Source organism: Mytilus galloprovincialis, chromosome 5, assembly GCF_965363235.1.
Source record: "Mytilus galloprovincialis chromosome 5, xbMytGall1.hap1.1, whole genome shotgun sequence".
In the NCBI taxonomy this organism is placed as follows: domain Eukaryota; kingdom Metazoa; phylum Mollusca; class Bivalvia; order Mytilida; family Mytilidae; genus Mytilus; species Mytilus galloprovincialis.
The window spans coordinates 51217286-51240070 of record NC_134842.1 but is presented as its reverse complement, the minus strand read 5'-3'; the positions used below and the strand labels follow the sequence as shown (position 1 = coordinate 51240070).

At 30.3% G+C, this 22785-nt stretch overlaps 1 protein-coding gene across 1 annotated transcript in view; it reads left to right on the top strand.

The window, feature by feature from the left end:
* The window catches only part of LOC143075993 (sodium- and chloride-dependent GABA transporter ine-like), a 43860-nt gene extending 22471 nt beyond the window's left edge, over positions 1-21389 (top strand). The window contains exons 5-14 of the mRNA XM_076251605.1: positions 878-1010; positions 3838-3972; positions 8737-8840; positions 13345-13469; positions 14200-14312; positions 15541-15681; positions 17837-17936; positions 18270-18370; positions 18722-18892; positions 19406-21389. Of these exons, the coding sequence (XP_076107720.1) occupies positions 878-1010; positions 3838-3972; positions 8737-8840; positions 13345-13469; positions 14200-14312; positions 15541-15681; positions 17837-17936; positions 18270-18370; positions 18722-18892; positions 19406-19573 (1291 nt within the window). The 3' untranslated portion in view covers positions 19574-21389. The remainder of the gene's footprint in view (positions 1-877; positions 1011-3837; positions 3973-8736; positions 8841-13344; positions 13470-14199; positions 14313-15540; positions 15682-17836; positions 17937-18269; positions 18371-18721; positions 18893-19405) is intronic.
* The last annotated feature ends 1396 nt before the right edge of the window (positions 21390-22785 follow it).

The following is a 22785-nucleotide window of genomic DNA, read 5'->3' as shown; positions in this document are numbered from 1 at the left end:
TCTAAAGCGGCAATTACATGTATAACAGTGGTTGCCAATCAGGGATTTTTATTTAAGAGTTTAAAAAATAGTGTCAGATTCCTTATACAACATGTATATACATTATACAAGCTTGTTTTCCACTAGCATATACCCCGCGGTATGAAGAACTTGTGACAAGGGTTTCATATGAAATAAAATTTAAAAAATAAAATCCTCCCACCCGCCCCATGTTTTTCAAAAATTTGGATGAAAATCTTCTTATTAATTTTAGTTGGCCTAATGTTAATTTAAATAATTCAATTGTTTAAAGATTTGATCTGTAATAGTTCATCCTCTTCTTATGTTGATTTACTGATACATGTAATGAGGTCTTTGACATAGATTAGGGGGATGGCAAACTTTTGAGTTATGGGATATAGAGGATTTTTAAATTGGGGAGGGGGTGTTAAAAATGGGAATGTGAGGAAAAAAAATGGGGATGTGAGAAAAAAATGGGAATGTGAGAAAAAAATGGGAATGTGAGAAAAAAATGGGGATGTGAGATATAGGGGTGGGCCAGGATTTAAAAAATGGGGATCTAAAACAAAGAAGGGAAAATTAAAAAGAAAATAAATAAAAAGGTGGTATATAGGAAATAAGCACCCACATGTCACACCCCTAATTAATGACCTATTTTTGAGCCCTATCTATACAAATGTACCATGTTGTGATGGGGCATTGTGTCAAAATTCTGAAATAATTGTGAGGTATATTCAACTGGGTAAGTCTTGCAATAATAAAACTCACATTCTCATAACTGGTACATATTACTGCATTCCTCTTAAATTGTAATAATAAACTCAATAAATTCTGAATTTACAATAATTATGTTGTTTTCTATTTTATACATTTTCAGGTCTAAAGTTCTAGGCAAAACCTCAGGTATTGATGAACCAGGGGTACTTAAGTGGGACCTAGTCCTGATACTGTTACTATGTTGGGTCATTGTTTATTTCTGTATATGGAAAGGACCTAAATCTACTGGAAAGGTAAGTTAATTCTCATGACAAACCAAAAAAGTAAAAACTTATTATTAACATTTCAAGCAGAAATCATTGATGTGTCAACCAAATTTATTGCAATTATAGAAGACGGAATGTCTTTTTCTGAGCATCCCTTACTGGTTGATAATGAAAAGTCAATGAATTACCCAAACAATCTGGTCTAAACTTCTTTTTATTTTTAAACAATGGATATTTTTATATATCAAATAATTTTGATGCGTAAGATAACACATGGATGGTTTTTGCTCTTCAGATACAACAATAAATCTTACAAGCCGTAACAAGGTAAGAATAAACACCTAGAAGTATGTACATTATAATCAAACACGAATGTTTACTGGCCAAACCAGGACATAATTTTGACAAGGGGATATTAAGTGACAGGCATATAAATTAAAAAACAATGTTTCTTGGAAAATAACAAAAAGATTAAGGATAGTTATCATTTTCATAATTTATTCATAAAGTTTGAGAGGATGTTTATGTGGTTGATTATTATAAGATATATGTTTTGTGTGTTAGCATTTTTGGCCTTATCTGGAAAAAATGATCTGATTATGGACTTAAACAATAGTTCATTATTTCCTAGATTTAATCAAGAAGACAACAGGAAAAATTTCCAGTTTTTATCTTTATCAGTTCCCAAGAACATGGACATTTGAAAATACATAAAATACTGGCTGGTTCAATAGATATAAGAAGATGTGGTATGAGTACCAATGAGACAACTCTCCATCCAAGTCACAATTGGCAAAAGTAAACCATTATAGGTCAAAGTACGGTCTTCAACACAGAGGGTTGGCTCACATCGAACAGCAAGCTATAAAGGGCCCCAAAAATGGCTAGTTTCAAACCATTCAAACGTGAAAATCAACGTTCTAATCTATATGAAAAACAAGAAATGAGAAACACTTATGAACATCAACAAACAACAACTACTGAGGAAAAATGTTTTTACAATTACAGGTTAATAGATGTTGAATAAAATTGAGAATGGAAATGGGGAATGTGTCAAAGAGAAAACAACCCGACTGTAGAACAGACAACAGCAGAAGGTCACCAACAGGTCTTCAATGCAGCAAGAAATTCCTCCATGAATACATTTAAATTTGTACAAGTCATCTATCTTAGGAAAAACATATCACATACTAATCTGTCAAAATCTTTTTTTTTTATTTATGGGAAATGCATTAGGAAGGAAGTAAATACCAATTTTAAAGATTTTTTATGTCCATACCATAATTTAACCTAGTTAAAAGACAAAACAGTTATCTCATGAAATTGTCCTTATAAATAATGAATTTATGAAAAATTATACTTAGTGAAATGTTGTAATCGAGTGTGGGCTCATAATTTCTTGGGTAATCCTCTAATTTCTAAGACTGAGTCAGTATCATTATAGTTTTCACAATTGTTTTGAATTTTTATGAAAACTGTTAACCTCCAATCTAATATGCTACAGAAGTAAATTTTGATCAATTACTGTGGAGTCATTTATTTTTGTGGGTACAGATTAAGAATGATTGAAAAATCAAATTTTAAATGGATTTTTGATTTCCTTAATTCTGCATTCAAATCTATGACATATATGTACTTTTTTTTGCATGAAATTTTTTATCTACAAATAAATCCACAGTATTTGTTTTAATTGTCATTCAACCTATTTTTATACGTCCGTCTGTCCGTCCGTCCGTCGTCCACACTTCGGACAATAACGCAAAAACACTTTCACCAATGTCCATGAAACTTAAGTGAATTGTTTATATCTATTGACGTAAGCTCCCTTTGGTTTTTTTTTTAATTTCAGATTTTAAGTTTTGGATTTATGGGGCTTTATTCATAAAAAAGGGGGGATTTTCAACACTTCGGACAATAACTCAAAAAGGCTTTCACCAATGTCCATGAAACTTTGGTGAATTGTTTATATCTATTGATGTAAGCTCCCTTTCAATTTTTATAAATTTCAGATTTTAAGTTTTGGATTTATGGGGCTTTATTCATCAAAAAAAAGGGGCATTTTCAACACTTCGGACAATAACTCAAAAAGGCTTTCACCAATGTCCATGAAACTTTGGTGAATTGTTTATATCTATTGATGTAAGCTCCCTTTCCATTCTTATAAATTTCAGATTTTACATTTCCGTGTTATGAATTTTTATGCTTAAAAAAGGAGGGATTTTCCAATTTTGGGACAATAACTAACACTTTCACAAAATTTTATGCAACTTTGATAAATTGTTTATATCTATTGACATAAGCTCCCTTGCCATTTTTATAAATTTTAGATTTTACATTTTCTTAAGTAATGAATTTTTATACTTAAAAAAGGGGGATTTTTTGAAACTTTGGTGAATATATTAATGTAACATCCCTTTTGATTTGTATATATATTTCTAGTTGATCATATAAATTCATTTAAAGCATAAAAGACAAGTTAAAAGAACAACGGGCGTATCATGCGCTAAAGCACAGCCCTTTATTATTTGTAGTTGTGTTATGCTACATATCTAAATATGTTGTGTTACGAAACATCTATATGCATAATATGTGTATGTTGTGTTACGAAACATCTATATGCATAATATGTGTATGTTGTGTTGAGAAACATATATGTTTCTATATTTGTAGGCTGTGTTTTAAAACATATCTATACTTATAGTTTTGTGTTTTGAAACATATCTTTATTTGAAAGTGATGTTGCGAAACATTTCTATATTTGTAGCTGGAACAAAACAAATCTATATTTGTTGCTTGTGTTACAAAATATTACTATATGAGTATGTTGTTTTACGAAACAAATCTCTATTTTTAGGTTGTGTATTTCACTGCTACATTCCCGTATCTTGTATTACTGGTATTGTTGGTTCGAGGACTGACCTTAGAGGGGTCATACAAAGGTGTGATGTACTTTATAAATCCCAAGTGGCACCTTCTTCTAGATGCTAAGGTAATATAAAATTATATAATATGTATGTATGTAAGTGTGACAGTGGAATGTCACCTTTAATACATACAGGATGTGATTTATTAAAGACTTACGTAATGACATATTTTTTTGTCAACAAGATTAAAAAGAAACCTTCCCATTTGGTTTCCGTCCATAAGTATTTGTTTAGGACAATAGTTCTTGTGTCCTTCCTTTTGATACTGTGAGGAGGAGGTTAAAACAAGTATAGTTTATAACTAGTTCAAAAATTTTAAGTGCATGAATTTTTTTTTTTTTTTTTTCCTATTGTCATTTCCTTAGTCCTGAATTGACTCTGAAATTATTACTTAATGTACTAGGTAATCCTCCTTTAAGAGAACAATGCTGGGTTCATGCAATGATAATCCAATATCAACATTTTTATTCTTATGATTAACTCAACAGGCTAATTTTAGGCAACTTTTTCATAATATAATTATCAAATAAATGGCAAGATTTTTATCTTATATAAATTTTCTATAGATAGATGGGCTTACCCTCACAATACCAATGCATATAAAGTAATAAACAAACTACACATGCTCCAAGAAAAAATTGGGAAATTTTTACTTGCAAGTTCTTGGAAATATAATTAACCTGTCCAACAAAAAAATGCATTTATAACCAGTACTGTTATTCCATATATTTGCAGTAATTGCATATATATAATAAGAACTTTTACCTTTTTGGCTTCCAATAAACTTGTAATTAAAAGCTAGAAATTATTAATTAATATTAAGCAAATAGATTAATAGATTAATAATATCATCAATATTACTGTAGCTCTGCATTTTGGAAATGTAGCACTTAATCTATATCTTGTATGAACATATAATTTTAGAGTCAATTTCAGGATTCAAGACATGACATTATTAATCTAATTTGGATCAGAGCTTGTCTAAATCTTAAGAAAAATAAGGCAGCATTAGAAACAATTCTGAGACTACAAAATTTCATTCTTTGAAGTCAGAATTTGTATTAAAGGGATAGTTATTTTTTTTTTATCATTTTGTAAATACTTTAGATATTAAGGATTAGGTACCCTTGTGTTGCTTCAATGCTAAACATATGGAAATTTTATAGAAAATCCACAGCCTTTATCCTTGTTCTATCATATTTGGCAATTTGATGACCGATAGATATAGGATTATTACATGCAGTGCTAGCATTGATTTCCTTAAAACAAGTTTATTAATGTAGTTATTGGTTAGAACAAATAAAAATATGGGCCAAATCAAGTACACCTTTTAGGGTGCGCTCAAATTTAGTTACTCTGCACAAGGTATTTTGGAATTTACAGGTTGGTTAGAACTTTTTGTAAAAAACAAACACTAGCAAATCATAGAAAAGCAAGTGAGTAATCTATGTTTCAAATTTTATAACAAAAATCTCTGTATTAAAGGCTGTGGATTTTCTATAAAAATCTTGGTTTATTTGCCACAAAGTACTCCTTTTCTATTAAATGCAATGCAACAGTAAATAATAATGCTTTGCATCAAGTTTCCCCCTAGTATATGTTCAAAAGCATCAAGTTTCCCCCTAGTATATGTTCAAAATGGCCTGTCTCTATTATTCGTTATATCTGTAGTTTTGATACAATAGATGTTTAAAAAATTCGTACAAAAATGGCTACAGAAGGGTACATAAACCTTAAAACAGTTTAAAAAAAGCTGAAAATTCTATTAGTTAAATTTCATGAGAAGCTGTTGAAAAAGCATTTTCATTTGTTTGTTTTGATATTGAAAAATGTGGTATGAAGAAACACAACTAACCCCTAAGGCCACAATTAAAAATATTTTGGTTTGCCCAAACCCTACCCAAAGGTTTAGACAGTGGGTAGGTTATAGGTAGGCATTTTCTTTTTTTTTTCCAAAAAAAAAAAAATTGAAGTATCGGGTGTTTATTAGTCTTCATGCCTACCTGATTAAAAAAAAACTTCTTCAAATCAGGACAATAAAAGAATTTGAGTAGGCAGCTTTTTTCTGGGTAGGTAGGGTTTGGGCAAACAAACCTATTCTTTTTTTATGGCCTAATAATAAAATTATGTTTAAAACAAATCTATAAAATTGTGTTTGCTTTTGAGTTACATTTCTATCAGTTTCAGATATGAAAATAAATGTGTGAGTTCCTATCAAATAGGAATGTAAAGTAAGTTATATCTGGGAGTTTATAATTATTTCTGTTCCAATTAGTTTTCAGTTTGAGAAATAGATCAAAAATTTTGTGAGATACTAAAAATTCAAGATTTTAATTCTAAATTTAAAGAAATGTTAATTTATGTGAAATAGACTTATGCAAGGATTCATTAATAAAACATGGAAGAAAAAGGCAATTGGATTTATTAAATAGTAGTTGAACAAAATTTTAATTAAAACTACAAATAGACATACTGTTTTGTAACATTTTTTTTATTACATTAATTAGAACTCTCATTTTAAATTCAGTGCATATTATATGTATGCATCATTAACAGAATTGGCAATTATTAATCTTGAATTTTTGTCTTTTGATCAGCAATAAATACTCATTTTAAAGTTTTTTGAACTTTATTTCTTTTATTATTTTGGACCTATGGGGTCTTTTTTTTCACTTGGCATTCATCATCATCCAGAAACATTTTTTAAATGAATTTTATCATTCATCAATTTGAACAGAACTTTTACATAACTTGCCATTATTTAAAGTAGTAGGCTGAAATAAAAAAAAAATGAATGAATAGACTTCCAAAGTAATTATTTTAACTATTTCACAGATTTAAACATTATGTTGTTTGCCAGGTGAACAAAACAGACTTCTTGGAGCCCTTGGTTTATTCCAAGAATGACTGCAACTCGAAGGGAACTTTTTCCCAATTTTCAGCGGGTGTTATTTTTTTGTTCATGTTTAAAATGTAAATAGGTTGCCAAAATTTCATTTATAGGAGGTTAAGTGACTTTTCTGGGTACAATGTATAATTTTATGGACAAGTCAATTCTTTTAGTTGATATTTATTCCACATTTGATGTTTTTTTTCTGACAATTTTTCATTTAGTACCATTTTTAAAAAATCAGTTTGCCATTGTTGCTTTTTTTTTTGTGCCAACACATCGGCAGACCAGGAAGTAGCAAGGAAATTGGATGTAATAACTGCATTTTAACCAGTGGAGAACTGAATTAGTGACAAAACCCTATGTAGAAAAAGAGGAAAAAACATGTTTAAAGTGAAAAAGTCTAAAAAGGAATGGAAATATTTTTGAAAGCAACTAGATCAACTGATTATTAAATGTATTTTTTTTTTATTTACAATAGAGCATTCATGGAATCACGTTCAGAAAGTTTTGTATACAAATTTACTTGCCCCAGGTAAAAAAATCGAATTATTTCAAACAGTTTGGTAATTGATATTTTGTTAATCTGTTTGAATATTGTTATTTTTTAATGATTTTCAGGTACTGTGGATACATTTATTATTTCGTGATTGCCAATTTTTCGTGGATTGAGGAAAACTTGCATTTTTGCCGATATTTGTTTTGGTGGTTTTGCCAAAACATGCATGCATCCTTATAGAAAACGTGTCATTCTTTGAACATTTATTTTCATGGTTCACCGGTACATACAAAATCCATGACAATTGGTATCCCACAAATAATAATGAATACACAGTATATGCAGTACTGTATGTTCAGCAGTCTCTGAAAAGTTTGATTTTTCATCAAAATTTATGCGAAAACAAAAAAAATTGTACTTCATTGTAATTTTGTCGAGTTTTGAATATTTCTTTACTTAAAATTACACAAAATCTTTCTGCTGCCTTTTTGATACAGGATTATGTTTATAGGAAATCATTTTATTTCAATACAAAAAGTACAACTGACTGTTTTATGGGCAGCTTTAAAAAAAATATATCATATTGCTTTTATAACTTATCTACATGTAGATTTTCATGAAGAAAAATTTTCTTAGTATAGTTGAACATACAGTAGATTTAAGAACGAACAATGAATTAGAATATAACTGAGTAACTATGGACAACTGACTCCAAAACCTTTGACTATTGTGACAATAAGGTATATGGAGAAGGGAAAATATTGTACTTTTATGAGCAAAAATCTCAATTTTTAAATAACCTGTAGAATTGGATATGACAGATGAGTGACTTAAAGAGACCTTTATTATCTTTGGATGACAGACACCTGACAATTTTGACAGATTCTGAATTCTTAGATCATAGATGATAAACTAGAGTCATAGATGTGTTCTGAAGACCAAGCGTGATTCGTGCATTTACAGTTTTGTATAGTTGACGGACACTGGACTTTTATAAGTGTTCATATCTTAAAAATTGACAGACTATAATGACAAGTTTTGAACTAAAACTGTTTGTGAATCATATTATAGAGAAGGTGACTGGTTCCCAGTCAGTGTAGGAGCAATTTTATGAGCATTGGGTCAATCTGCTTTTGGATATTTTAACATTTGGTAAACCATTATGCTTGAACTGTTGTTTTTTTTGCAAATACTTAATGTTTTCAACTTCAGTTTTCATAGTGTTAATTCAATACAAATAGATATAATCAGAAATTTATGTTGCTTATCGATTGCTCTTACAAGGCTAGGTAACAGTGATCTTTATTAAGGGGAAATAACTCTTGACAGAGTTTTTGTCAAAATTGAAATACTAGTAGATAATTATTTTGCTGACATTATAGACTAACTTACGATTGACAGACTTGAGACAAATATCTATTATTGTTTTATTATCTTCAGGTTTGGGTGTATGCTGCGGCACAGACCTTCAATTCTCTTGGAATAGCGTTCGGTGGTATTATTACAATGTCAAGTTATAATAAATTCAACAATAATATCTTGAAGTAAGTCTGGGTTGACTTTGTGCCCGGATTGTCATGTTTGTCATAAAATTTATGTCATTTAATAAACCTTTGTTATACCACTGATCCAAATTATACTGCAATCCCTGTTTTATGTCATATTAAAAAATATTTTTTCTGTCAAGATATCCATAATGAGGTATTCAATTAAATTTAAAAAAAATAGCTTTGAAAATACACAAAAAAATTGTAACCATATGAATATTTATAGTATAACTAATCGTCGTATTTGAATATCAAAAATAAGACAACGCGTGACCGAACGACGCATGGATTAAACGAGTGCGCAGCACGAGTTTAATCCATAGCGGCGTTCGGTCACAAGTTGTCTTATTTTTGATATTCAAATACGGCGATTAGTTATTCTTTTTATTACATTGGCAAATGGCTTTTTTTTTTATGAAATTAATGTAGAAAATGTAAGGAACTATATCTTTTTCCTACGCATTGACAATTTGTTTTGATCCGACGTTATCGACGTCTTGACAACGCCTATTGTTGTATGACGTCAGAGAGTGAAATAACCACGTTTATTTCACATGTGAAATTATCGGTTTTTATCTAACTGGGAAATCAATGTAATTCATTGCAACCAATGTAATAATCCTGGATACATATTTAAATATAAGCTTATTCTAAGCAGAAAATACATAATTTGTGAAATGAAAAATTATATTGATTAGGATTTTTTGCATGTGGAATATTAGCATTTTTTGTTTGTAAAAAAAAAATAACAAATTTATGTTTTCATTTTATCTGAAAAGTTTTAAGCATTGCAGTATAAAGAAAAAAAATCATACATTGCCATGGATATACATTTTATTTGTGCTTATCATAAAGCAGGATAGTAATGATCAGAAGGTGTTACTGTTCTACCTGTTTCTGTATCTTGCCAAATAAATTTGGTATTATAAGGCAAGTTATGGTTACCCTTGTATTATTTGTCTGACACTAACTTTCCTGATTTTTGTGAACAGATGCTAACATCTATTGTTCCATAGTCAGAGACTGGATAAAAAAATTTCAGTTGATCCCCATTGTTTCCTCAGCAATTTTCTTTTTAACAGTTTTTTAATTAAACTTTGCTGCCAGGAAGAACTGATAGAAAAATCATGTCTCCTTCCTCTTCTTTCCTTTTCACAGTCCCATTGTCTTTCCTGCCCCCTATCCCTAGTCTTACACTTTACTTTTGCTTCTTTTGTAACTTCTATCATCTCTCTTCACCCACTCTTTTTTTTTTACCATTTGTTATAATTTTTAATGAAACCTTCATAGAAGTTTTTGTTATTTTAAATTCCATTGTGTAATTCTTCCTTCATATTCAGTGTATTTCTTTTTTTGTGTGTCAGTCACTGTCTGCTATTAAACATCCTCTGTTAAATTAAATATAATTTTTCTTTATTTTCTAGGGTTGATATTGTACTTCAACTTCATAGTAGGCTTCATTCTCCAGCAGGGCCCTGTTAGTTATTTAGTAAAGAGTGAACATCAGGGGTCTTGGTCGTAAAACTTTTCTTAGTACTCAAAATTTTCATCATAGCCAGGCCTGTTTTGGGAGCATTTTGACCACTTTTGCATAGATTTGAATAGTTTAAAAAAAATGCTGGTTCAAAGAATTTATTTTACTTCAGGTTTGGTTACAGATTCTTCTTTTTATTACTCCTCAAAGAATGAATATTAAAGTCAGAATGATATAGAACAGCTAAAATAAAAATTAAGTTGCTTTATGGTTGACATTTATGCTAACAAGTTTCTTTTTGGCAGTTATATATAGCATTTCTGTAAAAAAAATAAAGATTAAAAATTCAGTTGTGTAAGTAGTCAAGAAGAAAATTAAAGAGCCTTTGTCATTTGTGTGAGGGATGAAAGAACTTTTTTTAATAATTGCATGTTTTGGAGCATATAAATTCAAATTGGAGATTATATAACTAAAAATTTCTTATCAATAAAAAACAAACAAAATTTCACGTTTTGTGTAGGTAGATAGACAATTCAATTGCACTTTTTGATCTCTGTAAAAAAAAATTGTCCGCCTACATGTGCTTTAAATTAAAACTAGACTTGAACATTATAAAGAAGAAGTTATGACTTTTTATAAATTTTAAATAACCAATGAATATGGATAGCACAAAATTCATTGCATTTAAAAAAAAATCCCCAAAAAGATTATTCAACTCAAAATCAAAATCATGGACGAAGACATGATCATCAAGAAAGATAAGGGGTTTTTTGGTGAAGAGATGCGGGACCATTGATCGAATAAGATTATTAAAAGAATAAACTAATTCTATCTTGACAGTCAATTTTCACAACTGCGTTAAGGTATGCTTTTAAACTGTAAGTGCATAACTGAGTTTTACTGTCCATGAACATGTGGGAGTTAAATTTTTGTTCACTGAAGCAAAGTTATAAAATTCGGTGAAGGTTGTTTTTTTTTTTTTTTTTTTTTTTTTTAATTTGATAGAATTATTTAAGTCTTTTGTAAGCCTTATGCCATTTGAGCAATGTTTAATGTTTTTACACAATTAATATGTAATATATATTATTCAAGTGGGAAATTAAAAGCTAAAATTATTAACAGTTCTTACGCTTTGAAGTGCATTAAGTTTAAAAATGTCACGAAAAAGAATGTATAGACTTATCAATAATATAGTTGTATTGCTTGTGACTAACTATGTGGGAGGCTAGACGAAGATTTGTTACTTATCAGACCTTGCAATTAAATTGGTTAGTTTTAACATAAGGACTTATGTACTTAGACACATAACAAATTTAAATTTTATGCCGCTGTGACGAAATGTAGGCGGCATTTGTTAAGTACACTTGTCAGTCTGTCCCACGTATGGAACATGGTGTCTCTTGGAATCTTTAGAACATCACAAAAAGTAGTTCTCTTTTCATGCATGCATTTTTTGGCATCATCTTTGTCTAGTCACACTATTCATCTCAGTTATGCCAGCTAGCACACAATCAGTGATGTCTAGCCCTGTCAGTGATGCTCCTGTGACTTGAACGTTCTATTTATCCTTATTGACTTTTCGGTGTTTAAGAAGAAGTAGTAAGACCTGCTGTAATAGTAATATACATGCATCTTTGTTTTAAGCAGAATATTAGGCAATACTGAAAAGGTCCTGTCCATGACCTACCAGGTTTGACTATTTACCGGGTTTGTTGTCACAGGGGTAACACGACGGGTGCCGCAGGTGGAGCGGGGTCTGCTTGCCCTTCCGGAGCACCTGAGATCACCCCTAGTTTTTTTGGTAGGGTTCATGTTGTTTATTCTTCGGTTTTCGGTGTTGTGTCATGTGTGCTGTTGTTTGTTTGTCTTTTTCATTTTTAGCCATGGCGTCAGTTTGTTTTAGATTTGTGAGTTTGACTGTCCCTTTGGTATCTTTCGTCCCTTTTTTAGTATTGTTTCTGTAGATTTCACAAATTTCATTTGATAGAATATGAGACTCTTGGTGATAAAGGATTTTTTGGAAGAATTACTCACAATGGACTTTTATCATGCATGATTATAAGCAGTCATATGAGGGTCTTTACTTTTTCTATGCTGTGTTTTGTGGGTTGTTTGTCTTTCCTGAAGTTTGTTGCTCTTGACCTATTTCAATGGTTCAGACATTGTTGATGTGTATTGGATGGCAGTAATTACTATTTGTAAAAGCCTTTTGAATATTTCAGATATAAGAAGTGCATTATAAACCAAATTTTGTAGATAGATATGATATATAGTGTGTTGCTATTGACCTATTTTTGATGGTTCAGTGACTTACCTTTAAGCCAACATTAAGTTCTCTTGATAAGCCATGCTATTTTCTGTTACCATGAGTAGTACTCGTAAAATATATGGGGTCTATAGAATAACTGTAAGCTGTACACTTTCAAATTAAAGGGTTACCTGACCTTAACCATGTTTTATTAATGGTGTAAACAAAAATTATAGCTTAGGTCAGTTTGTCAAGTACTGCATTAGGTCTACTATGTTTTTAATTTTGAATAATAATCTGTCTTTTCAATGTGGTTCACCTTGACAAAAATTTCTTGAATCATTGATTTATACCAAGTATGGTAAACAGAATAGTTCTTACTTTAACTATTGGTACTTGATTTTGATAGTATTTTGTTAATTTCAGAAGGGGAGTAGGAGGGGTTTCTGGTTATAGGCATGGTCTGTTATGTGTTTGTAATGCCACTTCGTTATGTTGAATAATGTAATTTGACTGTTGTGTCAATGAGTTTCATCATTTTTCTCTTCAAAAGAATATGCAACTACTGGTATCAAATTTATAAAATTCCTGCTTTTATTGTTAAAGAAAATAAAACCATGCGAATAGGTTCAGCTTTTGAAATTTGGGAAATTTAACCTTCAATAAAACATAAACCACTTTATAGTATATGATTTTTTTTTAAAGAAATTTATGCATGATTTTACAAATAAATAATTATATAAAATGCATTGTCAGTTTTTTGTTTTGATTCTTTTCAGGGACGTGTTGACTATAGCAGCAGTTGATGCTGTGACTTGTATTTTGGCCGGATTTGCCATTTTTGCCACATTGGGATTCCTGGCCCATAATCAGGGTAAAGAAGTAGAAGATGTTATCAGCCAAGGCAAGTGTTATAGAACACAGGGTTATTTATTATACATCAGTTTTCATTTTCTTTATAAAATAAGTACACATTATTTTTCAAATTTTTCAGATTGCAAGCATTGAACTTTTTGACAGATCAATAGTTTCTGTGGAATACACTAAATTCATAAATTATTACGATGTTTTTATTATTGCTAAAAGTGCGACAGGGTTATAACTGCAATAATATAAACTTGCATTTTGAATCTTTTAATATGAATTGAACAGGAATTTTCAAAATATCGCAAAAATTAAAATTGCATTTTAGTCTAAAATGACAAAATTGCAATAATAGATTCACGCAATAATTTCTGAATTTACAGAAGTAAGTTTATGGTCAGTTCGATTGCAACTTTGCCTTTGGCTACGCCTCAGGTCAATAGTTGCACCTCGGGGGATAATAAAATTACTATTCCACTCATACCCAGTCAATAAGTATATAAACTGTTGCATTTGATTCCAGTCATCCTATTCTGTATAAATATATATGATATTTTTAAAAAAGAGACAACTCTGTGGAAATTTTTTCAGGTTAGATCTACATTAGTTGCCACAAAAAACATGAAAAAAATAACAATCATGAAATTTTATTTGTTAAAGATAGGGTTTCTATTATTTGTGACATATATTTTGTATTAATAAACACTTTATTTTTGAGAATTTGCAGATCATTGAAGACACACTTTTAAATCAAAATATATTATTTACAGGTCCTGGATTGGTCTTTATCATATACCCAGAGGCCTTCAGTACCATGCCAGGATCACCTGTGTTTGCTTTTGCTTTCTTCTTCATGCTGATTTTACTAGGAATTGACAGCCAGGTAAGGAGATGTAATTGCATATTTTGCTGGCTCATTTAAGTTTACTACTTATTCTTATTCATTGATAACATATCATAGTATTTAACGACTTTTTATATGTTTTCTGTTGATTTAAACAGATTATTTTGATTGTTCAACAATTTAAACCTTTGGGGAACAATTCGATATTTGAGATTAATAGTATATTATTATTATTTATGTTAACAAAAGTCTTTAATTTTCCATGTTTAATTTTCTCTAAAATAAAATATCAGATATAACCAAGATGGTTAAGATTTATTGACAAATTAAACTTCAACCAAACAAATATCAGCCAAACCAAAACTGAAGTCATGACCCTAAACATCAATAACCCAACTCCTATCCTAGTAGATGGAAAAGATCTCCCCATCACAGAAACATTTACATACCTAGGAAGTACAATAAGAAACGATGGAGGTGCAGGAAATGACATCATGAATAGATTGAACAAAGCTAGGAATATATTTAGATCACTTAACAATGTATGGAAATCATCACAGTACAGTAAGAAGACCAAACTAAAACTGTACCAGAGTTGTGTACTATCTACTCTGTTATACGGATCAGAATGCTGGAGGATGACAGAAGTCGATCTTAACAAACTGTCAGTTTTCCATACCAAAAGCTTAAGGAGAATCCGGTGTATTTTCTGGCCAAACAAAATATCTAATGAAATCATCTAAACCAGTGTCAGCAAGATAGCATGGGTACAATATTAGTGAGAAGGCGTTGGAAATGGATTGGGCAAGTGATTAGAATAGATAGTAATTCCATCACTAGAACAGCATTACATTGGACTCCAGAAGGAAGGCGTAAGCGAGGAAGACCGAAAAACACCTGGAGACGTACTGTAGAAGGAGAACTGAAGACCATGAACAAAACAATGGGAACAGTAGAAAAGATGGCCAAAGACAGACAGAAATAGAGAACTTTTGTTGCTGCCCAGGCCATTCATTAGGAGGTGGTACCTGGTACTTTTACCCTCCTATGCTACTGATAAGTACCGCCTGAATTCAGGAATTTTTATATAAGATGTTCATTTAATACATTGAAAAGTACCACCTACAAATAGGAATGTACCGGTCAACGTGAAAGATAATGAAACCCCTGTGCTGCCCTACATGCCGATGGCATACTGAGCAGAAAGTAAACAAATATCTCATGTAAACACTATAGTTCCTTAAATATTTTATAAATTCTTTTGTAGTTTTGTTCAACAGAAGTGATAGTAACAACAATTTATGACCATTTTGGATATTATGTGAAGAAATATCTGAAGCGTAAAGAATTTCTAGTCATCATTGTCTGTTCTGTATCATTCCTGTGTGGACTACCTAATGTTACTCAGGTAATGCAGGATGTTTGATATTCATTTGGTTATTCATGCAAAAAGACTGTTATGTGACTGGCTTGATTTTGAGATTTTTCATTACTTTTATGTACAAAAAATACATCCTACTTATATGAAAATTTCAAGAAATATATCAATGAAATATATACTCAGATACTCTATTTACCAAGTGATTTGTATTTTTATAATCAATCAAAATTACATAAATTATGCATATAATATGTCCTAAAAATATCAATTATGCCATTTTTAGGTATTATTTAAAATTAGAGTTATCTTCCTTTGTACAAAGTTGTAGTTGAAACAACTTCTTATGTATCTATTTATAGTGCTAACTTCATTTCAAATGTTTGATTTTCAGTTTCCACTACACTGTTATCGTAGTGATTTTATTTAAAATGTTTGATTCTTTTGTCTTGAAATTCATGTTGATTTGTTCCAAGACAACTCAGTGGACGATTTGCCTTCTTCTGGTTAATTTTTTGCATCTTAAAATCTGCACTATTGAAACTTTCATATATTTGGATGAAAATATTATAGACTGAAAACTGATTGCATTTACAATAATGTTTGAGAATATGAATATTTTATCATTATGAAATAATATTATCAAGCTTCCATCTGACTTTTTTTTTCATACATATACTGGCTCAAATCATTTATAATAAACAATACTGTAAATTCAGAAATTATTGCGTGCATTTATTATTGCGATTTTGTCATTTTAAACTTGGATGCGATTTTAATTTTTAAGATTTTTAGAAAAGTCATGCTTAATTCAGGTAAAATATTACAAAATGCGAGTTTTAATTATTGCGTTTACAACTCTGTCGCATTATTCGCAATAATAAAAACCTCGCAATAATTTCTGAATTTACAGTATAAGGATTCCACAACTGTTACACAATAATATCACAAATGTAATTAGCAACAGAAGACAATACTTAACAAACTTTATAATTCAGTCCCTTGAAAGCACTTTTCTAAATATACCTTCTTCCTGAACACGTAAAATTCATAAATGTGAAACCCATTGATTTTTTAGACCAGAAAAAGGGGGGAACGTAATGACCAAAGTATATAAATTAGAAGAGTGAAATTCAGCCTTCTTTTACAAAATTTAAATATGATTGTTCAAAGTAATTCTGCGGTCAGAAAAAGAGTTTTGTTTAACCTCACAACCTTCTTTTAGGATCTTCTTATACTGCCATGAAGAAGAACACTACATTTGCATATTGCACATACATTTTGTTGTTGATATATATATCAGTGGCGGATGCAGGAATTTTCGAAAGGGGGGGTGCTAGCCCAGGGCAAAGGGGGGGTGCAGGGGGGGGTGCAAACATATGTCCCGATTCAAATGCATTGATCGGCCAAAATAAAGGGGGGTGCGGACCCCCGGAACCCCCCCTCTGGATCCGCCACTGTATATTCTGGTATTCTAAGGTCTAAAGGAATCTACATGAAAATAGTTGTATATAGAAATTGTTAGGGGAAAAGGAATTCCCAAAAAATACACAATACCATGGTAAATTCATCAAAGGATGTCCGTAAAAAATGCCAAAATTAACCGTTAGACCTCATTAAGGATGTTTGCTCCTCTTGTTCTTGATTTTTTGCCAGATATTCGGAATCCTCTGGTTTTATCTATATATTCCAATTAAAAAAATTTGCCCGTTAACCCCTACTTTTCTTTTCATAATTTTATTACATATAGTTTAAACAGCCATATTTAAAAATCATATAAAATCCTTGTTATTTTTTCAATGTTTTTGAAAGGAAAAAGGTGTCAATGTTAAATGTATGAAAAATTAGAGAGAATCATTTCCCGCCAAATTTTCAACAGCTTATATCTCGAAAACAAGCACACAGACCCTTTATTTTTTTCTGCTTTTTTAGTTTCTTTTTTTACATGCTATCATTTTATAGAAGTCTTTTAAAAAGCTTGTTATTTTGAAATGGAGTAGTGAACATCCTTAACCTCTGAAACAAATGGAAAAATCTGTGATAATCATGACTTGGTCTAGGAATTTTGTAGAGTAAATGATGGATTAAACCTAATTTCATTGCAAAGTGATGTGATGTTATCTGTAATTAAACAATTAAATGCCTTGGACAATATGTTTTGTTAACAGAATTTGTCTATTTACAGGGAGGTATCTATTTCTTCTCATTGATAGACCATTACGCTGCCGCTGTGTCGTTGATGTATCTGGCTTTCTTTGAAGTTATAGCTATTACTTGGTTCTATGGTAAGTATACAGACTTTTTATACTTTCTCTGGTAATTGATTAAGCTCGGCTGGCTTAAGTGTTTAATGTCATTGGTTTGATCCCTAGCTGTGTAAAAACCACAGATTTATGAATTAAATATTTACTGTTAAATGTATAATTTATTTTTAAAAAAGTTATGCAAGAACTAGAGAATTTATTTTGATTGGCATAACAAGATATGATTATCATATATTACCAGGGGAAACAAATCTCTATTATTATAATATTAATATAAGTTAAAGCAAACAATTCTTGTTAACTCTTCAGAATTAGGGGTATATGTGCGTTTCATGAATGTTATTAATTATTTAGGAGCTAGACGTCTTGCTAGAAATGTAGAAGAAATGAATGGCAAACAACCAAATATTTTCTTCATTGTATGTTGGTACTTCATCTCGCCTATCTTTATATTTGTAAGTATACTGACAGCCATTCATATATTTGTCGAGAGTATAATTTTCTTCGATTGAGGAAAAATTGTATTTTTGTTGAAAATTCATTTCAAAGACTGCATACATGTCTATAGAACTGTTTTTATTTTGTTCAACATTTATATTGATGATTCAACTTTACTTAAAATCCACAAAAAATGATATACTACAAAAGCTGATGAGTTGACACTTTTCCCAAAAAATGGTATCAGTAGTTCAATATGTTATAAATTTATTTTACAAGGTAATGTTACCAGAAATCTGAGTCTTTTGGAATATATACAAGTTGATTTATATATTTGATGCTCATATTACTAATTTTATATTTGCTAGGGTATATGGTTGTTCAGTATGATCCAGTACCAACCTTTTAAGATGGACGGTTACGAGTATCCTCCCTGGGCTGCTGCACTTGGGTGGTCATTAGCTATCATGTCTATCATATGTGTACCTGCTGGTATGGTGCACTCCATCTATTATGCTAAAGGAGACACCTTATTGGCGGTATGTCAAGTTTAAAACAGAATAGAACTATACAGTGCAAGAATGTTTATGCCCCAGCATGTATCACCTATGAAAAATTAAATCTATAGAAAATATCATTAACAGGAATTAACTTTGCATGGTTATTTAAATGTATTGAAATTTAAATGCTTCTTTAGAAACAATATTGTAACATAACAAATTTTTTTTTGTGAAGGCAGTACACCAAACCAAAATAGTCAACATACGAAAACAACATATCAAAACCAAAATGGCGGCCCTCCTCTCCAACTTGCAACAAAAAATTAAATTATGCTTTTGAGCACCCAACTGGTCTTGCAACGGCTCACCAGCCAGTCAAGGTATTAAATAAAACACTGGTTTCCTTTATTTGTTTTGTTGGGTTGATGACTCATTGATGTGAAGCCCATGTCTCTATTTATTCATATAAAAAGTCTAATCCAGCATAGAATTTAAATAACTTGTACCATACTAGATATTCTTTTTCTGATTTTCATTATTGATTTTTTACAGAAGTTGAAAAGCTCGTTGAAATCAACTTTACCAGACGACAGCGATGGACAATACCCACCACTACATTCAAATGGAGATGTTCCCGTACAGAATGGTGTCACCGACAAGTACACATATAAAGGGGATGTAGATGGCATGGAGAAACATGATATAAATACTCCTATATGATTGTGCAGAGTATTGTTTGACCTACTGGCTAAGGTCATGTGTATTTAAAATTCATATGACAATTTTTTGACAGAGATTTATTCTATACATGTAGTAGGAATTTAAAAAAGAGAACTGCCTTTAAACTATACATATTGTAGGCAAGAAAAAAGATTGTATTTAGAAATCATTTAACTTTTTTTATAAATTTTATTCTAAGTAGAAATTTGAAAAGAGAACTTATTTAAGAATGTATACATTTTTGAAGCTGTGAGGAAAAATAAGGATTTTCCAGAAGTTTTTCAAGCAGGCAAGTGTTTAAAGGTCTTGAAATTATTTTACAATTTACATAATCAGACATTTATTTCATTATGGGCTATTGCTTAAATTGGATTTAACATAAGATTTCTGTAGTAAATTTTGTAGCTTTTGAGATATCATGATGCCCAACCTTTGTTTATCAAAATACCCATGGAGTCTCCTATTTTCTCTCATAAACCAATTTTGGGGATTTTAACCTAAATTTTAACTTTATTTCTATTTTTAGAAACAAGACTATAATATCATTTCATATTTCGTTAGATTTAATCTTTATTCAGATAATTTTCATTGGTTGCTTTAAACCATTTGTAATTTTGAAAAAATCAAGTAAACCTATTGGTCACTGCTGGTCAGTAGCATTTTGTAATTTTAATCAACTGTCTTTGTTTATGAAGAAACTACTGGACAGTACAGAATTCATATTTCGGTGTGAGCCAAGGCTACGTGTTAAAGACTGTACCTTGACCTATAACGGTTTACTTTTATAAATTGTTATTTGGATGGAGAGTTGTCTCATGGTACTCATACCACATTTTCCTATATTTATTAGCTAGTTAATGTTTATTTGCTTTTGTATGTATAACCATCTATCATGTGAAAAAAGAAAAACAAGAGTTTAAATGAAAATATGATTAATTATGTGCAAGTGCAAATTTTTTATATTATAATTAGAATATTTAAAAAAGGGCAGACAAGGTGTGCAAAATTAAGCATGTTTTTATCAGCTTTGATATCCTGAAGTTTCGGCATTGGAGGTTTCTTCTACACAGCCATTACTTTTGTAATTGTCATATATAATGTATTTTATGGCAGGTTTGCATACAGTAGACATTCTATAAGTTAGGGCAATCTTAGCCTTTGTGAACCATATATTTTCTATGTATATGTTGAAAATTATAAGTTATTTAATTTTTATAGGGTCAAGTGTTATTTTTAGATGGGGTCAAATCTCTATGTAGATGTCTTTAAAGACAGGTGCCACTGTATATTTTAGATAATGGCTGTTCCTGGACCTGTTTTGATATAGAGACTTTAATTATATAAAAAGTTGAGATTATTTTAATTTTATGTTAGATTTTGAATATTTATTTAGATCTGAATTGTTCAATAGGTTATCTCAGATAGTACTAAAAATTTTTTGTGTTTTTGAAATGTTATATTCTACAAAGCATAATGTAGTGAGTTTTGTTTTGTTTTTCCCAAATATCTGTTTGTATTTGAACAGAAGAATTCACTTGGTCAGTTCTACAATTGATTTTTTTGTAAATATATTGAGTAGGAATAATTTTTATACATTTATTAGGGCGAAAAATTACCCATTTTTAAAGAAAAATATATCAAGTCAATATTTTTAACATGATCATATCAAGTTATAAAAGTTATTTCTACATGGTAATATCAAGTCAAAAAGTGATATTTCCTACATAATCATATCAAGTTATGAATATGATTTTCTACATGGAGATATCAAGTTATAAATTAAATATTATTTTCTACATAAATATATCAAGTCCAAGGGTCCGGAAACGGTCATATATGCCAGTCTTGACCTAAACTGAAAGTAGTTTGTCCTAATGAGTAATTGGGATTTAGGACAAATTTTATTTTTTTACAGAAATAATTTCGGTCATTCAATGTCATTTCGTTGAGATCGAGTTTCTAACATTGTCTAAATCGCCATTTTGAACTTATTTTTTGTTGTTATCCTTTTCCTGTAATAAAACTGCCACTCCAGTAAAGTGTTATAATCCTGAGGACCCTCCTAATAACTATAGTAATGCCCCTGGGAAATATTGGCTAATGATCGCTAATCTCTTTACCTGTGTTTTTAATTAATTTTTTTTATTGATCACGAGCTCAGAACTATAAATAGTTTAAAGAAATTAAAAGTTCATAACAACTGTCTGCATTATTTAATTACTTTTCTCAGCTTAGACAATTGTCAATTCTGATTTAAAATTAAATTAAAATTAAATTAATTTACGTAGAACAAAATATTGTTTCACTACAAACACACGTGCTTTGTTTACTAATACGCATGCTTGAAATTCTCTTCCGCAAATTAGACACTAAATCGTAAATTAAAAATGTATTCATGCTAAATTAAACAAGTCCAACTATTATAATTAATATTCAAACACTATTAAAGGTAAAACAGTTAAAAAGCCGACGATTTCCTGTGAATTTGATAAACAAAACTAATCCCGGAAATGACTCCGGAATTGGTCGTTTTACTATTGTCGTAAAACATCCGGTTATAATTTTGTCTTCAAATCGAAAGAAACGTAAGCGAAGTTTGAGAAGTTTATCGTTTTGAGTCATTAAAATCATTTCATTTTTAAACTGGTGCCTTTCTTTTATTGCTCAAGATCGATTTTAAGAAACATGGTAGGGAAATTTCTGAAGTAAATGCGATGCAACAGTTAAACAAGTTCGTTGATGATACGCGTATGACTGTACATGTATGAGCATACACACAATCTTTGTTTAAAAGGGCACCAACTTTTAAGTTATCCCCAAATGACCGAAATTAGGTGAAAAAATTTCCGGATCCTTGATCAAGTCATAAATGTTTTATTGTACATGGTGATGTCAAGTCAAAAATGCTTTTTCAATGGAGATTTCAAGTCAAAAATGTTATTTTCTACACAGAATATTATTTCGTACATTGTAATATCAAGTCTTAAATGTTTTATTATACATGGAGATATCAAGTCAATAATTTTATTCTACAAGAATATAAGTCATCAGTGTTATTTCATACATTGTGATATCAAGTCATAAATATTATTTTCTGCATGGTTATATCAAGTCATAAATGTTATGATTTAGCATCTGATAAATATGACTCAGTATATCATTCTAGTACAAAGCTGGCTTTATCTTATTGCCAAATTAACATGTTTTCATCC